Source organism: Panthera onca, chromosome C1, assembly GCF_046562875.1.
Source record: "Panthera onca isolate mPanOnc1 chromosome C1, mPanOnc1 haplotype 2, whole genome shotgun sequence".
Lineage (NCBI taxonomy): Eukaryota > Metazoa > Chordata > Mammalia > Carnivora > Felidae > Panthera > Panthera onca.
The window spans coordinates 995,449-1,015,020 of NC_138346.1; the positions used below are offsets into that span (position 1 = coordinate 995,449).

Here is a 19,572-nt window from a genome sequence, read left to right on the forward strand (position 1 = left end):
TTACTTTACATCTGCCTCCGTGAGAGCCCCACACAGTGTGGCTGCTGCTCGCTGCTGCTCTCTGAGAAGCTGCTAGAGCCCAGAAGTAGGAGTTTGGAGACTTGGCCTCCACTCACAGCTCTGCCCCCGCGCACTGCGTGAACTCCGGGCAGGGTCCTTTCCTTCCCTGTGAACCGACGGTGTCAGACTCCGTCTTTCTCCAGGGCCTCCTCCCGTTGAACGCCCAGACCACCCTCAGTAAGGTGCCCACTGTGTGTCTTTGTAGCTTCTGCTTGTGGTCTGTCTTTCCTCCTGAGATTTTCACGATGTGTATTGAGGGGTGAGTGAATGTCTGCTGGGAAGGCTTCTCAGCGTGGAGAGAACTTGAGAATCAGTGTTTGTCTGGTGGGGGCACAAAGTGTCAGCTACACAAGATGACTAAGTCCTGTTTCATAGCTAATAATACTGTAGTGCAGACTCAGAAATTGGCTTAGTGTAGATCTTATGTTGAGTGTCCTTATCGCAAATAATAATAATGAAATTTTATTTTTTTCATTTATTTTTTTTAACTTTTTTTTAACGTTTTTATATTTTATTTTTGAGAGCCTGAGAAACAGAGCACGAGTGGGGGAGGGGCCGAGAGAGAAGGAGACACAGAATCAGAAGCAGGCTCCAGGCTCCGAGCTGTCAGCACAGAGCCCGATGCAGGGCTCGAGCTCATGAGCCATGAGATCATGACCTGAGCCGAAGTCAGACGCTCAACTGACTGAGCTACCCAAGCGCCTGCTTTTTAATTTTTTTTAACATTTATTTTTGAGAGAGAGAGAGAGAGAGAGAACAGAGCACAACTGGGGGAGGGGCAGAGAGAGAGACACACACACACAGAATCTGAAGCAGGCTCCAGGTTATGAGCTGTCAGCACAGAGTCCAATGTGGGGCTCGAACTCACGAACTGTGAGATCATGGCCTGAGCCGAAGTCGGACGCTTAACCAGCTCAGCCGCCCAGCCGCCCAGCCGCCCAGGTGCTCCGAAATTTTAAAGAAGAATCAGGTGCTGGTGCTCCTGCCGGCGGTGGGACAGGCCGGCCACGCCAAGCACCCCACCTGGACCTGCTTTGCCTACGCTGAGCTGGGCGGCGTCTGCAGCATCCAGCCTTCTTTCTTGTCACCCACGCGTGATAAACCAGACAATAGGCTCTTGGCTTCGTTACTGTTTCTTTCTTTGCAGTTAATCCTTATTTTAAATGCATGTTTTACTTGACTTGCTTTTTTAAAAAGTCCCTGTGGCCCCGATTGCAGCTGGTGTCGGCAGTGGCCTACCTGCGCTCCAAGAGCATCATTCACCGGGACATCAAGGACGAGAACATCGTGATCGCGGAGGACTTTACCATCAAGCTGATCGACTTCGGCTCTGCCGCCTACCTGGAGAAGGGCAGGCTGTTTCACACGTTCTGTGGGACCATTGAGTACTGTGCGCCCGAGGTGCTCCTGGGAAACCCGTACGTACGTGCTGCGCGGCAGCCCGGCCTCGCACCTTCCGTCGGGGCCCTGCCACCCGCGGGACTTTAGGTGGGAAACTGTTTCAGTTTGCGCCTCTTGGTGACGGGGCCGCCGACTGATTATGAGCGTTTTGTGGTCCGTGGGCAGGCAGGCAAAGTAAGGCTGGTTACGGGATGTTGGGCGGTGGCTGCAGGATCTGTTGTGGCATTTTGTCAACTTGTGTGTAGGTCCGGAGTTTTAGAAAACACGAAACATCAAGATAAGCACAAGAATGAAGAGGGTTTCTCCTCAGTTGGGTTTACTCCATGTGACGACAGGAATAGCGGCTCTTCCAGTAACCACTGTTGGGGATCGAGCAATGGGAGGTACCGGTGCAGAGGACCGAGTGGCCTGGGGCCTGGCCAGGCCTCCCGCTCCTGCCCCGGAGCCTGCGGGCCACAGGGGGCTCCAGCCAGTGCTCACTGAGCCCTTCCCCTGTCATCCGGCACACTCAGAGCCACCGGACGGGAGGGGAGATTGAAGGGGGATAGTCTAAGAGGGCCTTGGAGTTTCTCTGAAGATGTAATTTGAGCACCCGGTGCCCCCAAGCGTGCCCTTGGCTGCTGTCTCATCCTGTGGTGGCCACCGGGTCGTCAGAGTTGTAGCGGGGGGCTGCACGCCCTGTCCGTGGGATCACGGCATGCGCTCTGTGGTTTGTCTGCCCCCCACCCCACCCCCTGCACCCGGGCTGGGAAGCTCCCACAGGGAAGCGCAGGGTGGTGCTGCACCTCAGTGCCCGCCCGAGGGCGATCCCGCCTTCTCCAGGAGCCCCGGCCCTGCACCGTGCCTGCGCCCTCCTCTCGGGCCTGCAGGCGCCCTCCTGCGTGCTCCCCCATCTCACCTCACCAGGGGTTTGCTGAGCTCTGATTCTAGATCCCGTCCTCAGGGACTCCGCTTCCTTCCTCATTGTTTCCGTATCCTTCTCCGCCAAACCGGCCCGCCACTGGGTTTTATACGTAGACTTTTATTGCTTATGCAGTGTCTGTGGCAGCTTTCACGCTGCTGTGGCAGAGTGTAGTGCCGGTGACAGAGGCTGGGTGGCCCACAAGCCGGAAATGTTTGTGTTTGGCCCTTTACAGAAAACGTTCGCTGCCACCTGTGGTACCCTGTTGGATTTTTGTCTTCAGTCTCCAGTATTCTCGAAATCTTTCTTTGCAAAACAACACAAAACAAAAAGTGTCGAACCTGCTTTCCTCGCTCTGGCTTGTGCAGTCTCTCACCCCGCACTTGCCTGAGGTCTGTCCTCCCGGCACCTGTCAGCGTCCAGGGCCCCCCAGCTCGCTCTCCTGTGCCCTGACGTCCTGGACCCTCTTACCGCTCACCAGTGTCTCTCAGCCACGTTGTGTGACTGACTCCGTCTCTGTTCTCCGGGCCGGACCGCCCCCGAGTGCCAGACCCCCGTGACCACGCGACTCTGGGGCCAGCTCAGCGGCAGCTCCCCACCTTCTGTGTCACGTGGAGGCGCTGCTTCTCGGGCCAGCTGTGGGGCTTAGGGCTGGGTCACATAAAATGCCTGGCGGAGTGTTGGCATCTCACAGGTGCCGACGAGTGGAAGCCAGGTTAGGTCCTCACGATGATGAAACATGGCGACAAAGCACTATCCCTGTTCCGCCCCCTCCCCCCGCCCCCTCCTCTGGGTCGCTGCTGTTACCTTGGCCCTCCTCCTGCTCCCGTGCAGCTTAGAGCCTCTACTCTGCTGTGCCTTCTCTGCACCTCCTCCAGGAAGCCCTCCCATCAGGAGGTGCTCCACCCTCACATGCCGCACACCCTCCCGTTTGGCAGTGGGCATCTCTCAGCTGCCTGAGCGCGAAGGTTTGCTTTTCTCTCCCTCCCCAGCGCGTGGCTGGAGCCGGAGTTGAGGGCGTAGTTGAGGAGGGCTGCAGGACGCGCCGGGGGCGTCCTGTGGGGCGGGCCTGTGGCTCTGGGCTGAGCCCGGGCGTGCCCCGAATGTGGCCGCCACCTCCTTGCAGGTACAAGGGGCCGGAGCTGGAGATGTGGTCACTGGGGGTCACGCTGTACACGCTGATCTTTGAGGAGAACCCTTTCTGCGAGCTGGAGGAGACCATGGAGGCCGTGATCCACCCGCCATACCTGGTGTCAGAAGGTGAGCCTGCGCTGCAGGTGCCGCGGAGACGGCTCAGTCCCCTGCCTCGGGCACAGCGCCCCTTTGTCCGTGCTGGTGACCTCATTGCTCTTTCTGTGCCTCTAATGCCGACGTGGACAGAAGGGTAATGTGACCATGACTGAACCGTCATGATAAAGTTATGTGCAGGAGAATCCCCCTTGGGTCCCGGGGGGCCCGCTTCTGAGACAGACGCTGGCAGCCTGGGAACCTGGCTGTGCCAGTGACTGTAAGGTCAGCACTTGGGTCAGACATTCATCACTTGGGGGCAATGGTGGGACTTGGCCCCCTAGCAGCTGTTGGGAAGCCTGCGGGTTTCTGTTGCACCTCCGGCTCCTGTCGGGGCCACGGGGGGAAAGGGGTGGTGTGCATTTGGGGGAAGGACCAGTGGGCTCAGTGGCCTGGAAATGACATCCTGTGCCTGGAGTCGGCCCCTTTGGCACCCCAAGTGGAGGAGCCCCAGGGAGGGGGCTGGTAAGAGTTTCATGGGCACTGCTGGCCCGTGGGCTCCGGGGTCCCTTCCAGGCTTGGCATCCTGTGACTCTACAGCACTCGTTTATCCTTACAAGTAGCGGGGTGACGAGCATGACCATCTCGTGCACAGAGTCCGTTTGGAACCAGCTTGGAGTCCAGCCTAACTCCGCTTAGGTTGGAAGCCAGTGTCAGCACTGCCACGAAAACACGCCACAGATTGGGGCTTACACAACAGACAGACATCCATTTCTGTCTGGAGGCTGAGAGGCCAAGATCAGGGTGCCCGCGGATTCGGTTCCTGATGAGAGTACCCACACGCCACGCTCGGTCTCTCTTCTTGCGAGGACACTAACCCTACCACAGGGCCGCACACTCAGATGAAAGACGTCATATAACACCCCCCGCCCCCGTCACCTCCCGAGGGCTCCACCTCCTAACACTGTCCCAGTGGGGGACAGGGATGGGGGGAGGCGTGGGGACACTGAGTCCCTAACAGCCTGGAGGAGGATCTTTAGAGCTTTGCTGAAGTCCCGGATTCCCACGAACCACGCCGCTTGCAGCACATTCTGTTCCACCCACAACGCCTATTCCACACGCTCACTCACCAGGTTCTCAGGATACCCTCTGGGATGGTGAGGCTCAGAGTAGCCCTGGCTGAGGGGACCCCATGTTCTTACAGGAAATGGGGCCCAAATCCAGACCCAAGGCTGGGGCTCTTCCCAGAGCCTGTGCTTCCTTTGGGGGGGGGGGGACAACGCAGGGCTTGCTCTGGCCACGTCCCTCTCCTCTTGTCCCACAAACCCTGTGTCGTTCAAAGCTCTGCACAGCCAGAGCCCCAAGAACGGGTCGAGTTTACGAAGCTCCGCACATTGGTTAGGTGAGCGAGGCGGGACCCTGAGCTCCATGCTTCCATTTCAGAGGGACAAGCGTCTCCTGCAGCCTGTCTGGGGCATAGCTGGGCCCGTGTGCCAGGGACCCCAGGTTCTTGTCAGAAATGGAGGTTCCGGGGCTCAGAGGTGCTCATGGCAGGCACACCCAGGACCTGTAGTTTTGAGACATATTCTACTTGAGCCTGGCCTGGATCCACCCACACGCGTGGGGTGGGTCTCTCTGTCCCCAGATCTCATGAACCTCCTGTCTGGGCTGCTGCAGCCTATCCCCGAGCAGCGCACCACCTTGGAGAAGCTGGTGACAGATCCCTGGGTGACACAGCCTGTGAACCTTGCTGACTACACCTGGGATGAGGTGTGTCGAGTGAACAAGCCAGGTGAGAGGCATGGCCGGTGTGCCAGGAAGGCAAGGAGGTTCCCCAGGCTGCCTTCCTGGGTCTGAGGAGGACGCTCCCTCTTCCATGCTGTCCTGGACACAAATGTCAGGCCTTGTAGCTGGCTTGTCACCTGTGGAAAAAGTGGAGCTTGATTCTGTTCCAGAGGCCCCTGAACACCACCGGGGCCTTAGAAGGTGGGTGAGCACCCAGGGGAGCCCCTGACAAGGAGGCGCCCACAGAAGGATTGGGGGCAAAGGGCTGGTGGTGGCCTGAGCCAGCTAAAGGAAAGGGTAAGGCTGTAGATGGTGGGAGTGGGATGCTCTGAGGGGACCCAGGAGCCCTGGCTCTTCAGATAAGGCTTCTGGCCGCACAGCTGGGCAGCAGCCAGCGTGTCTGGTCACCAGTGCTCAACGTTGGCGGACCAAGCTGGTGCTGGCGGCCCCAGGCTTAGAATCCGCGCAGCAGCTCGGCAGGGGCCGGGACTTGGGCAGTGCCAGGCCGGTTCTGAAGGCCCCTGATGTCTCTGCGGCTAGGGATTCTCCCAGCGAGAAGCAAGTGTCTTAGAATCTTGTGTTAATGATACAATGTCTTCTTCTTTCTTCAGAAAGTGGAGGTCTGTCGGCGCTGAGTCTGGAGATGGAGAGCAGGTGCGTGAGGGAAGTAGCCCCAGAGCCATGCGGGGCCTTGTGCCCTAGGGGCGGCCCCTGCTGAGCGGACACCAGCTCCCTGCTCCTCTGTATCACTCTGGGGGACTGAATTGTTTTCGGGCCTCTTCCATTCAGAGAGAGTAAACTCTCAAGAACTAGGCCCAGTTCACGTTCTAAAAGCTCACATGCAAGTTTAAAAAAATGCTAGAACAAAAGCCAGTGATGCTGTAAGATTTTAGGTTTATAAATAGACTTGGAATTCACTTTTGTCACGACCTCGGGAAAGCGTTCTAGTGCCGGGTTGAGTTTGTACTGTTAAAGGGCTTTCACTTGTGGACTTCGGAAAGGCGTAAAGTTTTTTAGTCTTTCTGCTTTTGTATATACACATGTGTTTTTGTCTCCTCTGACTGGACAAGTGCCCATCGGATGTGTGGAGTTTGTAGAACTGGTTAGCAACTGACCAGACTATTTCATTAACTTATTTTCTTGAACATTTTCCAAATCAAAGCAATTTTGTAGTAAACAGTTATCCTGACTTGGACTGTCTGAATTCTTCCACAACGCCAGTGTGGGAAGCGTTTCCTTTCCTTATTTTTATGTCTGTGCACACCCACTTGCTGCAGCTGGAGAGGGGCTCAGCCTCTGTCAGTTTGGGGGTGCCTCCCCCGGGTGAGCCGGGAGCCCTGCAGCTTGCTCAGTCTAAGGAGGCCGGGTGGGCACTGATGCTCAAGCACTTCTTTCTCCCCTCCCCCCCCCCCCCCCCCCCAGCACTGCAGCCCACCTGGGCCCTGCTGTCCACCCAGACGCCCTGCCAGCACTCCCCCAGACAGCCTGCGTCCAGCCCAGGCCCCACTCGGCCGGGGCGTCCGGCCTGTCTTACTTCCCATCCGGTTCACGTGCCAGGGTGTCTCTCACACACTCCGATGGCTCCGACCCATCCCCCTCCGGAGCGGAATGCAGATGCTCACGGAGCTCGTGAAAAGCAGCCTTTCTTTTTTATCTGTGTTGGAGGGGAGGGAGCGGTTGGGAGTAAGGGGGAACTCTTTCATTCTTCCCTTTGCTAAGACGGCGAGAAGAAAACGAAAAACCCCGAGGCCCCCCCACCCTTCTTCCAGCACGTCACCCCTTTCTGCAGGTTGACGGTTCCTCTGCCTTGTCCTCCGGAAGATGCTCAGGGGTCACACAGCTCTGGTGAAGCCCTGGGCTCATTAGGGAGCACTCAACTGTCTTCCAGCATCTAGGGACACCCAGAGAGCAGTGGTTCGTTCTCAACTGTGGGGATATGGGATATTGCTATCCCCCTTCCTTTACAAAGTGCTGCCTGAGTCCCTGCTGTCACCAGAGACTGACAGGGGGCGGGGGACACGCCCTCCTCCATCAGGGACCACAAATGCCTGGTTTTTAGGTGTGTATTTTTTTTAAAGTGTGTAACAAAAAGTGATGTTTACTCTTCTGAGTTTGAATGAGTTTCTTGATAACTCTTTTCCAGAGTGGAAAAAAAAACCCCACGTTTTTGCTTGTAGTAGACATGATACTTACAACACGTAAGAGGTTACAGAATGTTCTTTTCAGACCCGGGTGCAATGGACTAAGAGGGTAAAGTCCTAGCTCTCCCAGGACTGTCACTTCTGAGGAAAAATAAAACTCATCCTTCTGGATGGCAGTAGGAGGTCTGACGTTTTGAGAGCGTTCTTTGCAGAGAGAGGCTGAGGCTGAGGCTGAGACTGAGGCTGGCAGATCTTTCTCTCTGTGTTCCCGGTGCGATTCCAGAGAGCAGCATTTTCAGAGGACTGAAGATGCTGTTGGCTTCCTAGAGCGAGGCCTGCATCTCGGCCAGGACTTTCTCTCTCCAGCCGGATTACCTGTTGGGGCTCTTGACTGATTCCCTCTAGGGAGTGGCGGCAGCACACGGGGATTTTCTTAGGCTTTGGGTGTAAAAGCGTTACTTTATCCTGAGAGGCCGACACTTGGATAGTTTTGCAAGAAAACTGGAGTAAAAAAAAAAAAAAACAAACAAAACAACCAATGCCTTGGTTCTACACAGATTACAACCTTCTCTTTGACAACGTCCTTCGTCACATGACCTGTGGCGGCGCCCAGCCCAGTGCCGGGCACGGAGCAGGTGCTCCAAGCCCTTCTCAGTCCAGAAGCCAGTGCTAGATAAAAAAAGAGGAAGCTCGTACAAGCGAAGGTTCGGGGCTCGGGAGGGCGGAGGATGCCCTGAAAGACACCGGGGCTCCGTGTCCGCACGACCGGGCGTCCCCGCTGGAGGAGGGCAGGCCGGGGGACTGGGAACCTTCGCGGCGGAACGCGCCTCTCGCGCGCCCGCGCTTGCCAGGGGGAGGGCGGAAGGGAGGGCTCGCGAGGGCGGAAGCGCGGACCCGTGAGGGCCGGTTTCCGGCGCCAGGGTCGCTGCCGCCTCCGCGCTATGGCGGCGCTCGGCAGGCAGGTGAGGTGGCGCCCGGTGCCGGGGATCCGCGCGGTGGCAGACGAGCCGCCGCCGGGTGGAGCCTTACTCGGGGGCCGGTGCCCCGCGTGGGCCGCGGCGCGCTGTCGCGCGGGGTGGGATCCGGGGCCGAACCCGGCGGAGGGGAGGGCGGGCGGCCGGGCGGCGACCCCAGTGGACGCCTGCGAGCGCTGCGGGTCGGGGTGGGGAGGGTGCTGAGTGCGCGGGCGGCGACTGCGGGATCTGCCTCGCGTGGGCGCGCGCCGCCGAGCCGTTCGAGGCGGGCGGGAGTTGTGTGTGTGCACCTTGGCCGTCAGGCTGATTCTGTGGAACGGGATTGTTTCTGCGGAGTGGACTTAGGTCGATGAATCTGCACACTAGCGTGAGGTCCACATCTTTGAGGTGTGGACGCCAACTCAGACCCCCAGGGGTGGCACGGAAGTTGTTTTCAACTATTGTATTTAGGACACAGCAGCTGCAGAAGGGTTTCTGGGAGATTCCCTTATCTCACTGGTAAGACAGGCTTCATGTTTTTCTCTCCTGGGTAGTTTTAGGGCCAGGAAGAAAAAGAGAGACCACTTGCATCTGCGTAAACAAACATTGTTACAAACTTGCTTATCCCCCATTTGTTCTTCCCACAGACGCTGCCTCCTCCTTAAGTTAGGCCCTAATTTTACCGTATAGAGAGCTACCCCTTCTGTGAGCGGCTCCATGCCTATGAATAAACTTTGGTTTTTAGCTTCCCGTTCGTCTGTTTTCAGTTAAATTTGCACCCCCCCCCCCCCCCCAAGCACTGAACCTTAGGGGTAGAGCCAAAGTACCCCACGCACAGACACCCTTTCTAGTTCTGTTCCTCCCTGCCCCCTCAGTTACAGTGACAAAAGCCGACAAAAGCCGGCGGACACTTGCTTGGCTCTCTGACCTCTGTGCCCTTGCAGTACTCTGCTCTCTGTATGTGAACTTCCTTCTCTGCAGGCTTTTTTAGGTTCGGATACGATTCTGCAGATTGCTTACAAAGGCTGCTGTGCTTATGTGGGACCAAGGCACTAGGTAACCTGGCTCGGGAGCCCCGTGATGTCTGTTACATTGGGGTAGTGAGGAATTTATTCCCTGTTGGTACTCTGTCTCGTAGGTCTTTGACTGGCACCGCCTGATCCCCCTCACCTGGGCGCATGTTGCTAGGCAGACTCCTCTCGGAGAACAGAAAAGGTCGTCTGTATCTTTGTTGTGTCCACTGACCACAGCCTCCAATGGAGGGGGCCTCCAGAAGGTATCCTGCGTGGAACCCAAAAAGTATGTGCGGGAACCAGAGTGCAGGACACATCTCACCCCGGACCCCCTTGAGAAGCAGAGGACTCCTGTGGCCGGAGGGTTCTTAGAGCGAGAGAACGTCATCAGTGCCCTCCTGGACATGGGTTTCAGTGACATCCACGTTAATGAATTGCTCAGTATGGGGCCAAGTGTGCCCCCCCAACAGTTGCTGGACATCATTTCAGAATTAATACTCTTGGGTTTGAACCCAGAGCCTCTGTATGTGGCCTTGAAGAAAAGCCCTGAGCTGCTGAAGCTGCCTATAATGCAGATGAGGAAACGCTCCAGTTACCTGCGGAAGCTTGGGCTTGGAGAAGGTACAGGAAGTGTTGATTTCGTGGACGACGCCGAGGACTCGGGCTTGGGGGACGAGTAGCCCAGGTGGGATGGACTAGGGGGGCTTCTGGGGAATGTCCTTGAGAATAACACGTGATTTGGTTCGGAGGTGAGAAAGAGGAGTGACCTCTGGATGGCACTGCCGGAGGGAAGGGGGGACAGGCCAGGACTCTTGTCTGGTGTGCTCACTGTGGGGCCCCTGGCATCTAGAGCACGTACTACATGCTCATGCCCAGCAGATAGATGTCAGTGTGTGATACTGATACATGTGTGTATACGGCATTTTTGATGCTTAACGTGAAGCGGTCTTAGTGCTTTGTGTCTGTATGACGTAGAGCCAAAGGCTTACAGAGTCCCTGGTAAAGACGTGCATTCCAACAAGGTGTCTTGATTTGCTGTGGAAGACGAGATCTTCCCAAACTCCTAGGAAACTGAGGAGTGTCTGTCCCTCCACCACGTCCCCCACCCCCTCCCTTGTCCCCAACAGGATTCATACCTCAAGGATTCTAGAATTCCTTTCTCTCTTTTTTTTTTTTTTTTTTTTTTTGTTTATTTATTTTAGAGAGAGTGAGAAAGAGAGCGCAAGCAGGGGAGGTGCGGAGAAAGAGGAAGACACAGAATCTGAAGCAGGCTCCAGGCTCCCAACTGTCAGCACAGAGCCTGACACAGGGCTCGAAGTCACAGACCTCGAGACCATGACCTGAACTGAGGTTGGACACTTAACTGACTGAGCCACCCAGGTGCCCCAAGGATTCTAGAATTTCCTTGGATCTCTTTATGGGCCTTTAGGAGAAGGGGGTTAGGGGTCCATGAGCGTCTCCAAGGATCTTTATCTACTTTGACCAGCGGAGGGCCACTGTTCTTTTTTTTCATTTTTGACCGTTACTGGTAATATATTGTTGAGGGCGACAGAAGGTTTAGGGATCTACTATTTCAGAGGATCTCTACGGACCTCCTCTAGAAGATAAGGAAGAAGGTAGTCTTCTCTGTTTCTCTTACTGGATTACCTGTTGTGGTATAATCTAAAAGGCTAAACTTAACACTTTGTATGTTATGATTATAAATTACAAAGCTCAGAGGTGCCTGGATGGTTCAGTTGGTTAAGTGTTCACCTTTAGCTCAGGTCATGACCTCGTGGTTTGTGAGTTCGAACCCCACGTCAGGCTCTGTGCTGACAGCTTGGAGCCTGCTTGAGATTCTCTCTCTCTCTCTCTCTCTCTCTCTCTCTCTCCCTCTCTCCCTCTCTCTCTCCCTCTCTGCCCCTCCCTCCTTTTTCTCTTTCTCTCTCTCAAAATAAATAAACTTTAAATATTAAAAAAAAGATTTTCTTCCTCTCTATCTGCCCCTCCCCACTCCTCCCCCGTCAAAGAAAAGAAAAAAAAGACCATATGCCCCAGTTTGCGTAGGGTAATCTCAGTTACCAGTTACCCTAATACATTTGTTAATAGGGCCTCTTTCACTCAGAATTGCCCTAATTTGGATATAATATATGGTCATTTCACTAACTAGGACGTCAGTGTTCATGGCTACACATCATGAGTATTCTTACTATTACATTAATTATTATCATGGAAGTCCTTTTCATTGAGTTTAGGCTCCCAGATCTTAGGAACGTTGCTTGTCAGTGCTTCTATTTTATTATGGAAGGAAACATCAATCCAAAGCCCCAGTGTGGGGGATACTACTGTCTCATATTACTGTCTGATCTTTCCGTAAATCCCCTTTTGGAGAGAGATTGTGCATGAGCAGGGGAGGGGCAGAGGGAGAGAACCTGAAGCAGGCTCCACGCTCAGCACAGAGCCCGACGTGGGGCTGTATCTCATAGGCTCATGACCTGAGCCAAAATCAAGAGTCAGACACTCAGCCAAATGAGCCACCCAGGCGCACTAACCCCCCACTCCCCCACCGTGAAGTTCTTTAGAGGAAGGGGGCAAGAGGAGGAAGCCGAGAATGTGAGGTTAGCGGCTTTCAGCCGGGAGGCCGGCAAGAGGCCCCCTCTTTCTATCAGGGAGGGAAGGTTGGTGAGTCTCAGAAGTGAGAGAGAGTCGGTGAGGAGATGTGTTTTTCTGGTGCTCCTGGGCAGGCAGCGGACGCTGTCACTCGTGGAGGAGAGCACCCTGGTCCGTGTTTTAAATGCTGGCTTGGGTGTAGCGAGCCCTTGGTTTTCTGGACTATCCTGAAATTATGCACTTGCCCTTTTTTATGTTCTGCAGGGAAACTCAAGACGGTGCTTCTCTGCTGCCCTGAAATCTTCACCATGCACCAGAGGGACATCGACAGCATTGTCGGAGTTCTCAAGGAGAAATGTCTTTTCACGGTACAGCAGGTGACCAAGATTTTGCACAGGTGCCCGTATGTTCTTCAGGAGGACCCCGGTGAACTGGAGTACAAGTTCCAGGTGAGGGTGCCTGGTTGGGGGTTCGGGAAGGGACAGCCAGTGCTTCAGCTGTAGGGAGGGGCCGCTCCACCGAGGGAGGCCTCAGGCGCCCTGAGGATGAGTGGATGAGGTGAGGGGCTTAGATCCTCTTTGCAGGAGCCAGAGAGAATCGGCCTCTGGTCTTTCACCCCTTTACGTAGGACCTGTTCTGCAGTTTTTCTGCCATTGATAGGGGGTCACCCAGTCTCACTCCTGGGGGCCAGACGGGGCCTCTGCTTGAAATAGCTAATTTCAAAAGAGCTGAAAATCTTCCTTTCTTTAGAACCTATTCTGCATGTTGATTTTAGAAGTGTAATTGTGACAGTTGTCCCAACTTTTGGGTACCAATTATGACAACTTAGGTCAAATTGTTAGATGTTTTCTGAATTTTTTGCCTGTTCTTTCCATACTCACGGTTTTTTCCCTGAGAAAAACAGAACTGAATTTCTCTCCCTTGCCCCTTTATTTTCTGCTAAATTTTTCTCAATATGAATTTGAAAATGTTTTGAAAACTCAGCCGTCACACAATTGCCGGGCGTCAGGGAGTGTCCTGCCACTGTTAGTTGGGTGGCTCTTTGTGAGTGCGTTTGGACAGCTTGAGGCGATTATGGACCGTAGAAGGGCCGGGTGTAGGTCACTGTGCCTGGGCCTCCTAACTGTGTCTGTGTCTCCAGTATGCCTATTTCAGGATGGGGGTTAAGCACGCGGACGTGGTGAGGACTGACTTGCTGCAGTATTCCATCACCAAGATCAAGCAGAGACATGTGTTCCTCGAGCGCCTAGGACGGTACCAAACCCCTGATAAGAAGGGCCAGACCCAGGTCCCTAATCCTTTACTCAAGGACATCCTCAGAGTGTCAGAAGCTGAGTTTCTGGCCAGGACAGCCTGTTCTTCTGCTGAGGAGTTTGAAGTTTTTAAGAAGCTCTTGGCTCGGGAGGAGGAAGAGAAGTCCGAGAGCCCCGTGCCTGACAATAAAAGCTTAAGTCTGGACGAGGAAGAGGAGGAGGAGAAAGAGGAAGAGGAGGAGGAGTGATGGAAGGACAGGAGTGAAGAGCGCATAGATATCCAAGAATGTTTTAATTTTCTCAGAGCTCTTGAGAGCTTCACTTGGATCTTCTCAGGTTATTTTTCCTTCTAAAACTGGTCTTCTAGCGAAAACATTGTTATAAATCACCTGAGAAGCAGGTCAGACTAAGAAGGAGCTGCATTAGTTTGATCTGTCGTCGGATCTCTGTGGGGAGGGCCCTGTTCCATCCTGAATGAGAGTTACTCTGAGCTGTTAAACTCAGGGGGACTGAGTATCTCAACATCCGGTTTTGTTTTTTTCTCTGTTACATACGTGGGTGATGATTCCATGATTGTGGGGAATGGGGTTCCTCCCTCTGGTTCGAGTCATTATATACTTCCTTCTAGTGATAAAGATACAATTATGAGCAGGCAGGGAAGCTTTTGTACACCACAGCACTTTATTCTATGAAAACAGGTAGCCGGTTTCCCACAGAAACACTCGTGTTTTCCATCCACACATATTGCTTCCTAACTGCATTCAGCATCCGGCAGCGTAAAGGGAGTTGTTAGTGATGTGTGTTTTCATCTCGCACAGCTTCTCGATGCCAGTGGAGGGTTGGGGGGCTGCTCTCTATGTCTGTGAGGCCTAGGCCCTGGCTCTGACCTCTCAGGAAAGTTGGCTTCCCTGCGAGCGAGCTCACGGCCGGTGGGCCACATCCAGGCCTGAAGGCTCTGGCGGCCACAGGAATGTGGCGTGGAGTGCGCCGGAACAGGAAGGGGCTGGGGCGGTCTGATCTGTCCTCTCCCTATCGCCTGTTTCACACAGGTGGCTCCTGAGACCAGAGGAGAAGAGGAGTCACACGGGGTCTTTGGCGGGGCAGGACCTGGTCTCCTTCAGGAGGCCCCACGACAGCATGGCGCTGGGAGTCCCCTCGGGGAACCCGGTGGGCCTCAGGGGTGATTTAAAGAGCGGAATGTGATAGAAGTCATCTCTGAGGTAGAGGCCCGGCCCTGATGGTCTGGGCTCCGCGAGGGAGGGCTGGTGCACCTCAGAACGTCCTGGTGTCCCTCCCTTCGGGGGAGCCGGCACGGGGTTGGTGACGCAGAAGACGTTTTTGGTGATGCAGCCAAAATCCAGGTCTTGGCAGCATTTTAACAACCATGTGAAAGTTCTGGTGCTCGGCCTTATTTTTCCAGCAGAGACTGTGCAGGGATCCTGTGGGGCAGCGCTTCCCGCCTGTGGCGATCTCGACCCCAGGGAACGTCTGGCAACATCTGAGAACATCTGAAAAAGGCCTCGGTTGTTAGGACCGAGGGAGGGTGCCGTTGGGATCTAGTGGAGGCGAGCGCCGCCGTTCAACATCCTGCCACGCCCGTGACGGCCTCACTGCAGAACCATCCAGCTGGGGTGTCAGCGGGGCCGTGGCCAAGGAGCTGCTCTAAAGCCTGGTCCGGTGGATTGTAAGCAGGCTTATGTTTGTTACGTTTCTTGTATTTAAGAGAAAAGTCAGTAGCTGTGTGTTTGCGTTCCGTTCCTCCATGCACTGGAATGTTCCTGTAGTCTGAGCTCTGTTTGCTGTGGGGACTCAGCACCAAGGTACTTCTGTTTCCTCCGGGCTCACGTGTGAGCGTGACCACACAGAGCCATGTTCGGCGGAAGGAAAGTAGCTCAGTGAGTCCCTGTGTGGTGTCGGAGGCCAGTGTCGTGGCAGTAGCTGGCCGGCAGGAGAGTCCCTGCCAAGGCAGGTGCTGGAGGTGGCTGGCCCTGGGTTTGCCGGAGGGAGAGCAGCAGGATGGGTGAGGGATTGCTTCTGTGGCAGCCCACCTGCGGCGGGGGAAGGAAGGTTTTGTCTTCCCTGGGTTCTCGGCCGTGGGCAAGGTTATGTGAAAACGAGAGCATTTCACTCTGCTGGCGTTTTCACGTTTCTGTTTTGTGGCGTCCGAGTGACCAGTACTCTCCCTCAGATGGGCTCTTGTGTCCAGTCGGGGGACTAAGTAGAATTACAAATTTCTATGACTGGAATGGCTAACCTGGCAATTCATGATTGCTCCTTGCATTTTGATGCAGAAATAAATTTCTACGCACCTGATAGTTTTCTGATTTGCATTATTACTAATTTCTTCAGGTGGAGTTTGAGTGTATGTTCGAGGAAGACGCTACAGTTTTGTGAAAGAACTGTGTGAAAAAAGCAGTGTCTCATTTAGAATGTTTCCAGGATGAATTGTGATTCCTTTAGCATCAGGAGATGTTTTTACTAGATTTACTAGATTTGTAAAACATCACGATGAGTTAATCATAAGACGGCACCAAGCTCAGGATTCAGTAGATTGTTTCTTGTAGAAACAAACGTTTCTGAGTTAAAAACTGAAACACGCTAGTGTTCGCCTCACGGCTGAGGGGCTTGAGGTCATTAGCATCGCAGTAGAAAGTTTCATCTACTTTTCCAGTGATATCACTTGATCTTGCCACTTGCTGGTGATGCTGTAGCTTTCCGTAGGCACACAGCGACAGGTCCCAGGGACACAGCAGAAGTCAGCAGTACGCGTGTCTGTACGTGGTCTCCTCTCACTCCCCCAGTGCCGGAGCCCGCAGTGAGCTCCCCCGTCTTCTCCAGGCGGGCCTGGGTCACTGGGGATGCTCTTGAAATGACCGTCTTTCCTTTCTGAAAAGGACAAATCGCATAATACACAGACATATGCACACAAAATTTTAATGAAAACAAAAAGCCTAAAATATACTCTAACTCTTCAAAAAAGTGTTTTTAGAAAAGACGACAGGAAGGAGCCCTCTCTGTGCTGGAATGCTGACTTGGGGCAGTGTCCGTGGGAGGCGCCCAGGGGCTCCAGTTCAGGTTGGGTCGGCTCCTAAAATGTATGCGACTCGAGGTGGGTTGGCTTGCTTGGTTTGGGCCTCCGCAGGGAGAAGACTGCTGGTAGAAGACTCTGGAAGGCATATGTGGCGAGGCTGCGCGGCCCCCTGCTTGCAGAGGCGGAAGTGTGTGAACAGCCGCGAGCCGACCGCCTACAGCAGTGTCGCTCAAGGCACAGGCTGAGCATCTCCGGCACGGTCGGGTCTCCGTGGCACCCGGCCCCGAGAGGAGGAAGGAGCCCCTGCTGTGCGCCGTGGGTACCCCCTCGGCTTCCCGAGTTGGGGGGCTCGCACGGGGCTTCTGTGCAGTTCCGGGGTCTTTGCTGCCGAGGTACGTCATCGGGGCATGGCTTTCTCTGCGCGAGGCTGAGGCCTGGGTGACCCGATCGAGCGGGGCTTAGCCAAGTGGGTAGATGAGGTCTTACTGGATCACAGCCACACCCGTCCGGTCACACGTCTGTGGCAGCGCTGCTGTGAACGCGGAGCTGAGTCGTTGCCGCGGAGACCGTCTGGTCCACGGAGCCAAAAATAGTCACTGTTTGGGAAAGGGTTGGAGGCTGGAAGTGTGTAAACCCCATCTTCGTATTTATTGTACTTTCTCTTTCCAATCTGCTGGACCGGGTGCCGGGTCGCGCCTGCAGCAGACGAGCGGGGGCGATGGTGGAGGAGGGTCCGGCGGGCGCCCAGCCCTCGGCTTCCCTCGCCGTGGCGCCTCATCGCGGCCCCTTCCCGGTGCCGCCGGCTCTGCCTGGGGGGCTTGAGAGCGGCTCGTCCTCAGCGTGACTGTGAGGTCTCCGGGGGAGAACTGCCCCCCGCCCCCCCCCCCCCCCGACCTCGGAGTCCCAGAGCCGGTATCTGGATGTCGCAGGAGCGTTCCTGGCTGGCTGCCTCGCTTATCCAGGCCGATGCCTGGGCTGTCCCCGTAGGAAACGGCAGTAGGAAACGGCAGCCGGGCTTACAGCACGGGCTGCCAGAAGCGTCGCGGAGCCTGGAGGTGACTCAGCCCAGAGGGCGTCCCTGGCGTGGCCTTGGCCGTCTGTCTCGTAGAGGCGGGGGAGGGAAGCTGCAGAGGGGACGGGCGCTAGCCAGGACCTGATGTCTCAGGCGCCCGTCTCAGTCCACTTTTAGCCCCGTCTTTCTGGGCTCTGGAAGCTCGCGAGGTTGAAGGAGTGTAACAAGGACGTCCTGAACCCTTTGAAGGAGAAAGAGAACGGGGCGTGAGGAGAGTGATACCCATACCTCTTTAAAACGCAGCTTCCTGTTCCCTTGGCGGTGCTCGGTCCCCGCCCCCAGGTGGCCCCGTGTTCCTGTCGCATCAGAGCCTCGCTGAGCTCTCCAACACGCAGCAGGGGGAGGGCAGGTGTGCGGAGGAGCTCTGGCTGCGCCACCCCGCGGTAGGGGCGTTCGGGCGGCTCCCTTCCGTTAGGCGATGCCCTTGGACCTTGGCTCTGAAGACACAGGCTGTCCCTTGTTGCTCTGGATTGAAATGAACTGCTCTCGGTGGTGTTTTCTCCATTGTTTGAAGAATGGGTGTCCTGGAAGCTAGTATTTGATGATCTGGGAGTTAATTGAGGGTTTCTGATTTGTTCTTATACTAATGGACTTGTTGAGTTTTAGAGAAAGGTATTATTCTTTCAGGTGACTTATTGTGATACAAAGGTTTCAGACCCAAGCTATACTTGCGGGTTCTTGTCCTGGTAGCAAATTGCTCGCGAGCCGTGGGGCGTGTGTTGCATTGTGTGTCTGTGGGGTATGAAATGGGAGGGGAATGATGCCTTTGAGTAGACGAGCTGAACGCAGAGGCTTTTTGAGCAGTCGGCCCGGGGACGGCTGCCAAGGCCGCGCTGTGCGGACCCCGGCCTCGGCTTCCCCACCTTGGCTGGGGTGAACACGCTTCCTGTGGTGGCGCCTCCCCTGCGAGGCTCTTTTGCTTCTGCTTGTCTGGAAAGGCTCTGAGAAACATTCCTCCTTCATCTCCTCGGTCCGTAAGACGGTATAGCCTGTGCTGAAGCTGCCTGTTCCCTGAGGTGCCTCACTTTCCTCTCAACACCAGGAGGATGGACTCGGGAGGCTCATTTATGGAGCAGGAGGAGTGAGCTGCCCTGGGTGGGGGTGGGGGTGGGGGGCGGTGTGCCACCTTATTCCCGGTGACGCTCAGCGTGGGACTGATTCTGGGCTGTAGACGGGTCTTCGTGGTTCAACCCAATATGTCCCTGACTGTTAGGAAGACTTGGACAGAGTTTATGGGTGGCGAGTAAGCCGGGTGGCGTGGAGTTTCCAGGGGAGTTTGGGAAATGCCAGATCAAACAAGAATAGGGCTAGAGAGTTTCTCTCATTCCAGGATTCCGAATGCTCAGGATTTCTGCGTCCATTGGGAATTGCCCAGTGAGGGAGTCGTCACGACTTCCCCAAAGTTACGTGATCAAGGTCCCTCACCCCATTTTTTCTTTCAACGTATCGCCATTCACGGAGTCTGGGAGCCCTCCCTTGAACCCCTGTGCCCCTGGGTCTGCGTCTCCCCAGGCCCCTCCGACCACCCTCCCTTCCCAGCTCCCCCCCTGCCACCACCCCTCCCGGCAGCCCCCGTCAGTCCTGCCCCCTGCTGCTGCTGCTGGGGGGCTGGGAGGGGTTTCTCCATTTGCTGGAGGTGGAGTGAGACTTGTGCTCACCCCCAGGTGCATCTTACCAGGTTTATGTCTATTCGGAGGCCTTGGGTATTTGTTTTTTCTCTCCCGTTGTAGCCCCCTCAGAGAGTTCTGAACCCCCTGGTCTGGGGGTTTGTAATAGGGTACAGCTGGGCCCCAAGGAGATGGCAGCCCTCCCGGGGCCCGCCTGCCGCGCCAGCCCCTCCGACCTCCCAGCGGCTCCACCAGCCACCCAGCCGTGGTGGGAGACATACCTGTACCTAAGATTTCTTCAGTGTCGGACTGTTGTTACTTTGTTTCCTGAAATAGGAAAAGGCGGTTTAACAGAAAAGAAACTGTGTACCCGGAGCCCAGGCTGCCTGCTGGGGTCCCTTCTTTGGCTCAGGTATATTCCATTTTGGGGAACACCGCTAGCGAGGCGCTGATGCGGAGACTAGCATTTTAGTGTCTGTGCACCCACTTGACCGACTGTGAGTCACGGGGAGAAGGAGAGTGGAAGGGACAGGTACGTG

General features: G+C 55.4%; 3 protein-coding genes across 8 annotated transcripts in view; 2 read left to right on the forward strand and 1 right to left on the reverse strand.

The window, feature by feature from the left end:
- Window positions 1–6,557, forward strand: part of PASK (PAS domain containing serine/threonine kinase) — a 41,342-nt gene extending 34,785 nt beyond the window's left edge. For 2 of the 3 annotated variants that reach the window (XM_060624387.3, XM_060624389.3), the window contains 4 exons: window positions 1,279–1,478; window positions 3,489–3,622; window positions 5,235–5,381; window positions 5,986–6,557. In XM_060624387.3, coding sequence (XP_060480370.3) covers window positions 1,279–1,478; window positions 3,489–3,622; window positions 5,235–5,381; window positions 5,986–6,092 — 588 coding nt within the window. In that variant the 3' untranslated portion in view covers window positions 6,093–6,557. Of the gene's footprint in view, window positions 1–1,278; window positions 1,483–3,488; window positions 3,623–5,234; window positions 5,382–5,985 lie in introns of those variants that run through there. The other variant, XR_014138031.1, reaches the window with a different exon arrangement.
- Window positions 6,558–8,384: 1,827 nt separating this feature from the next.
- MTERF4 (mitochondrial transcription termination factor 4) lies at window positions 8,385–15,636 on the forward strand. The gene is made up of 4 exons (XM_060624386.3): window positions 8,385–8,477; window positions 9,607–10,102; window positions 12,335–12,519; window positions 13,212–15,636. The coding sequence occupies exons 1-4, from the start codon at window positions 8,457–8,459 to the stop codon at window positions 13,569–13,571; spliced, it is 1,062 nt and encodes a 353-aa protein (XP_060480369.1). The 5' UTR covers window positions 8,385–8,456; the 3' UTR covers window positions 13,572–15,636.
- Window positions 15,637–16,098: 462 nt separating this feature from the next.
- The window catches only part of SNED1 (sushi, nidogen and EGF like domains 1), an 87,709-nt gene continuing 84,235 nt past the window's right edge, over window positions 16,099–19,572 (reverse strand). For 3 of the 4 annotated variants that reach the window (XM_078450633.2, XM_078450632.2, XM_060624379.3), the window contains 2 exons: window positions 19,315–19,360; window positions 16,242–17,607 (listed from right to left, as the gene is read on the reverse strand). In XM_078450633.2, coding sequence (XP_078306759.2) covers window positions 19,321–19,360 — 40 coding nt within the window. In that variant the 3' untranslated portion in view covers window positions 16,242–17,607; window positions 19,315–19,320. Of the gene's footprint in view, window positions 16,210–16,241; window positions 17,608–19,314; window positions 19,361–19,572 lie in introns of those variants that run through there. The other variant, XM_060624380.3, reaches the window with a different exon arrangement.

What these genes read in the sequence shown, in the direction of transcription:
- MTERF4 (XM_060624386.3), top strand. Translation starts at nt 8,457, where the DNA reads ATGGCGGCGCTCGGCAGGCAG. An exon ending in TGGCGGCGCTCGGCAGGCAG is followed by an intron (nt 8,478 to 9,606) that starts GTGAGGTGGCGC and finishes TCTGTCTCGTAG; the next exon opens with GTCTTTGACTGGCACCGCCT. An exon ending in AACTGGAGTACAAGTTCCAG is followed by an intron (nt 12,520 to 13,211) that starts GTGAGGGTGCCT and finishes CTGTGTCTCCAG; the next exon opens with TATGCCTATTTCAGGATGGG.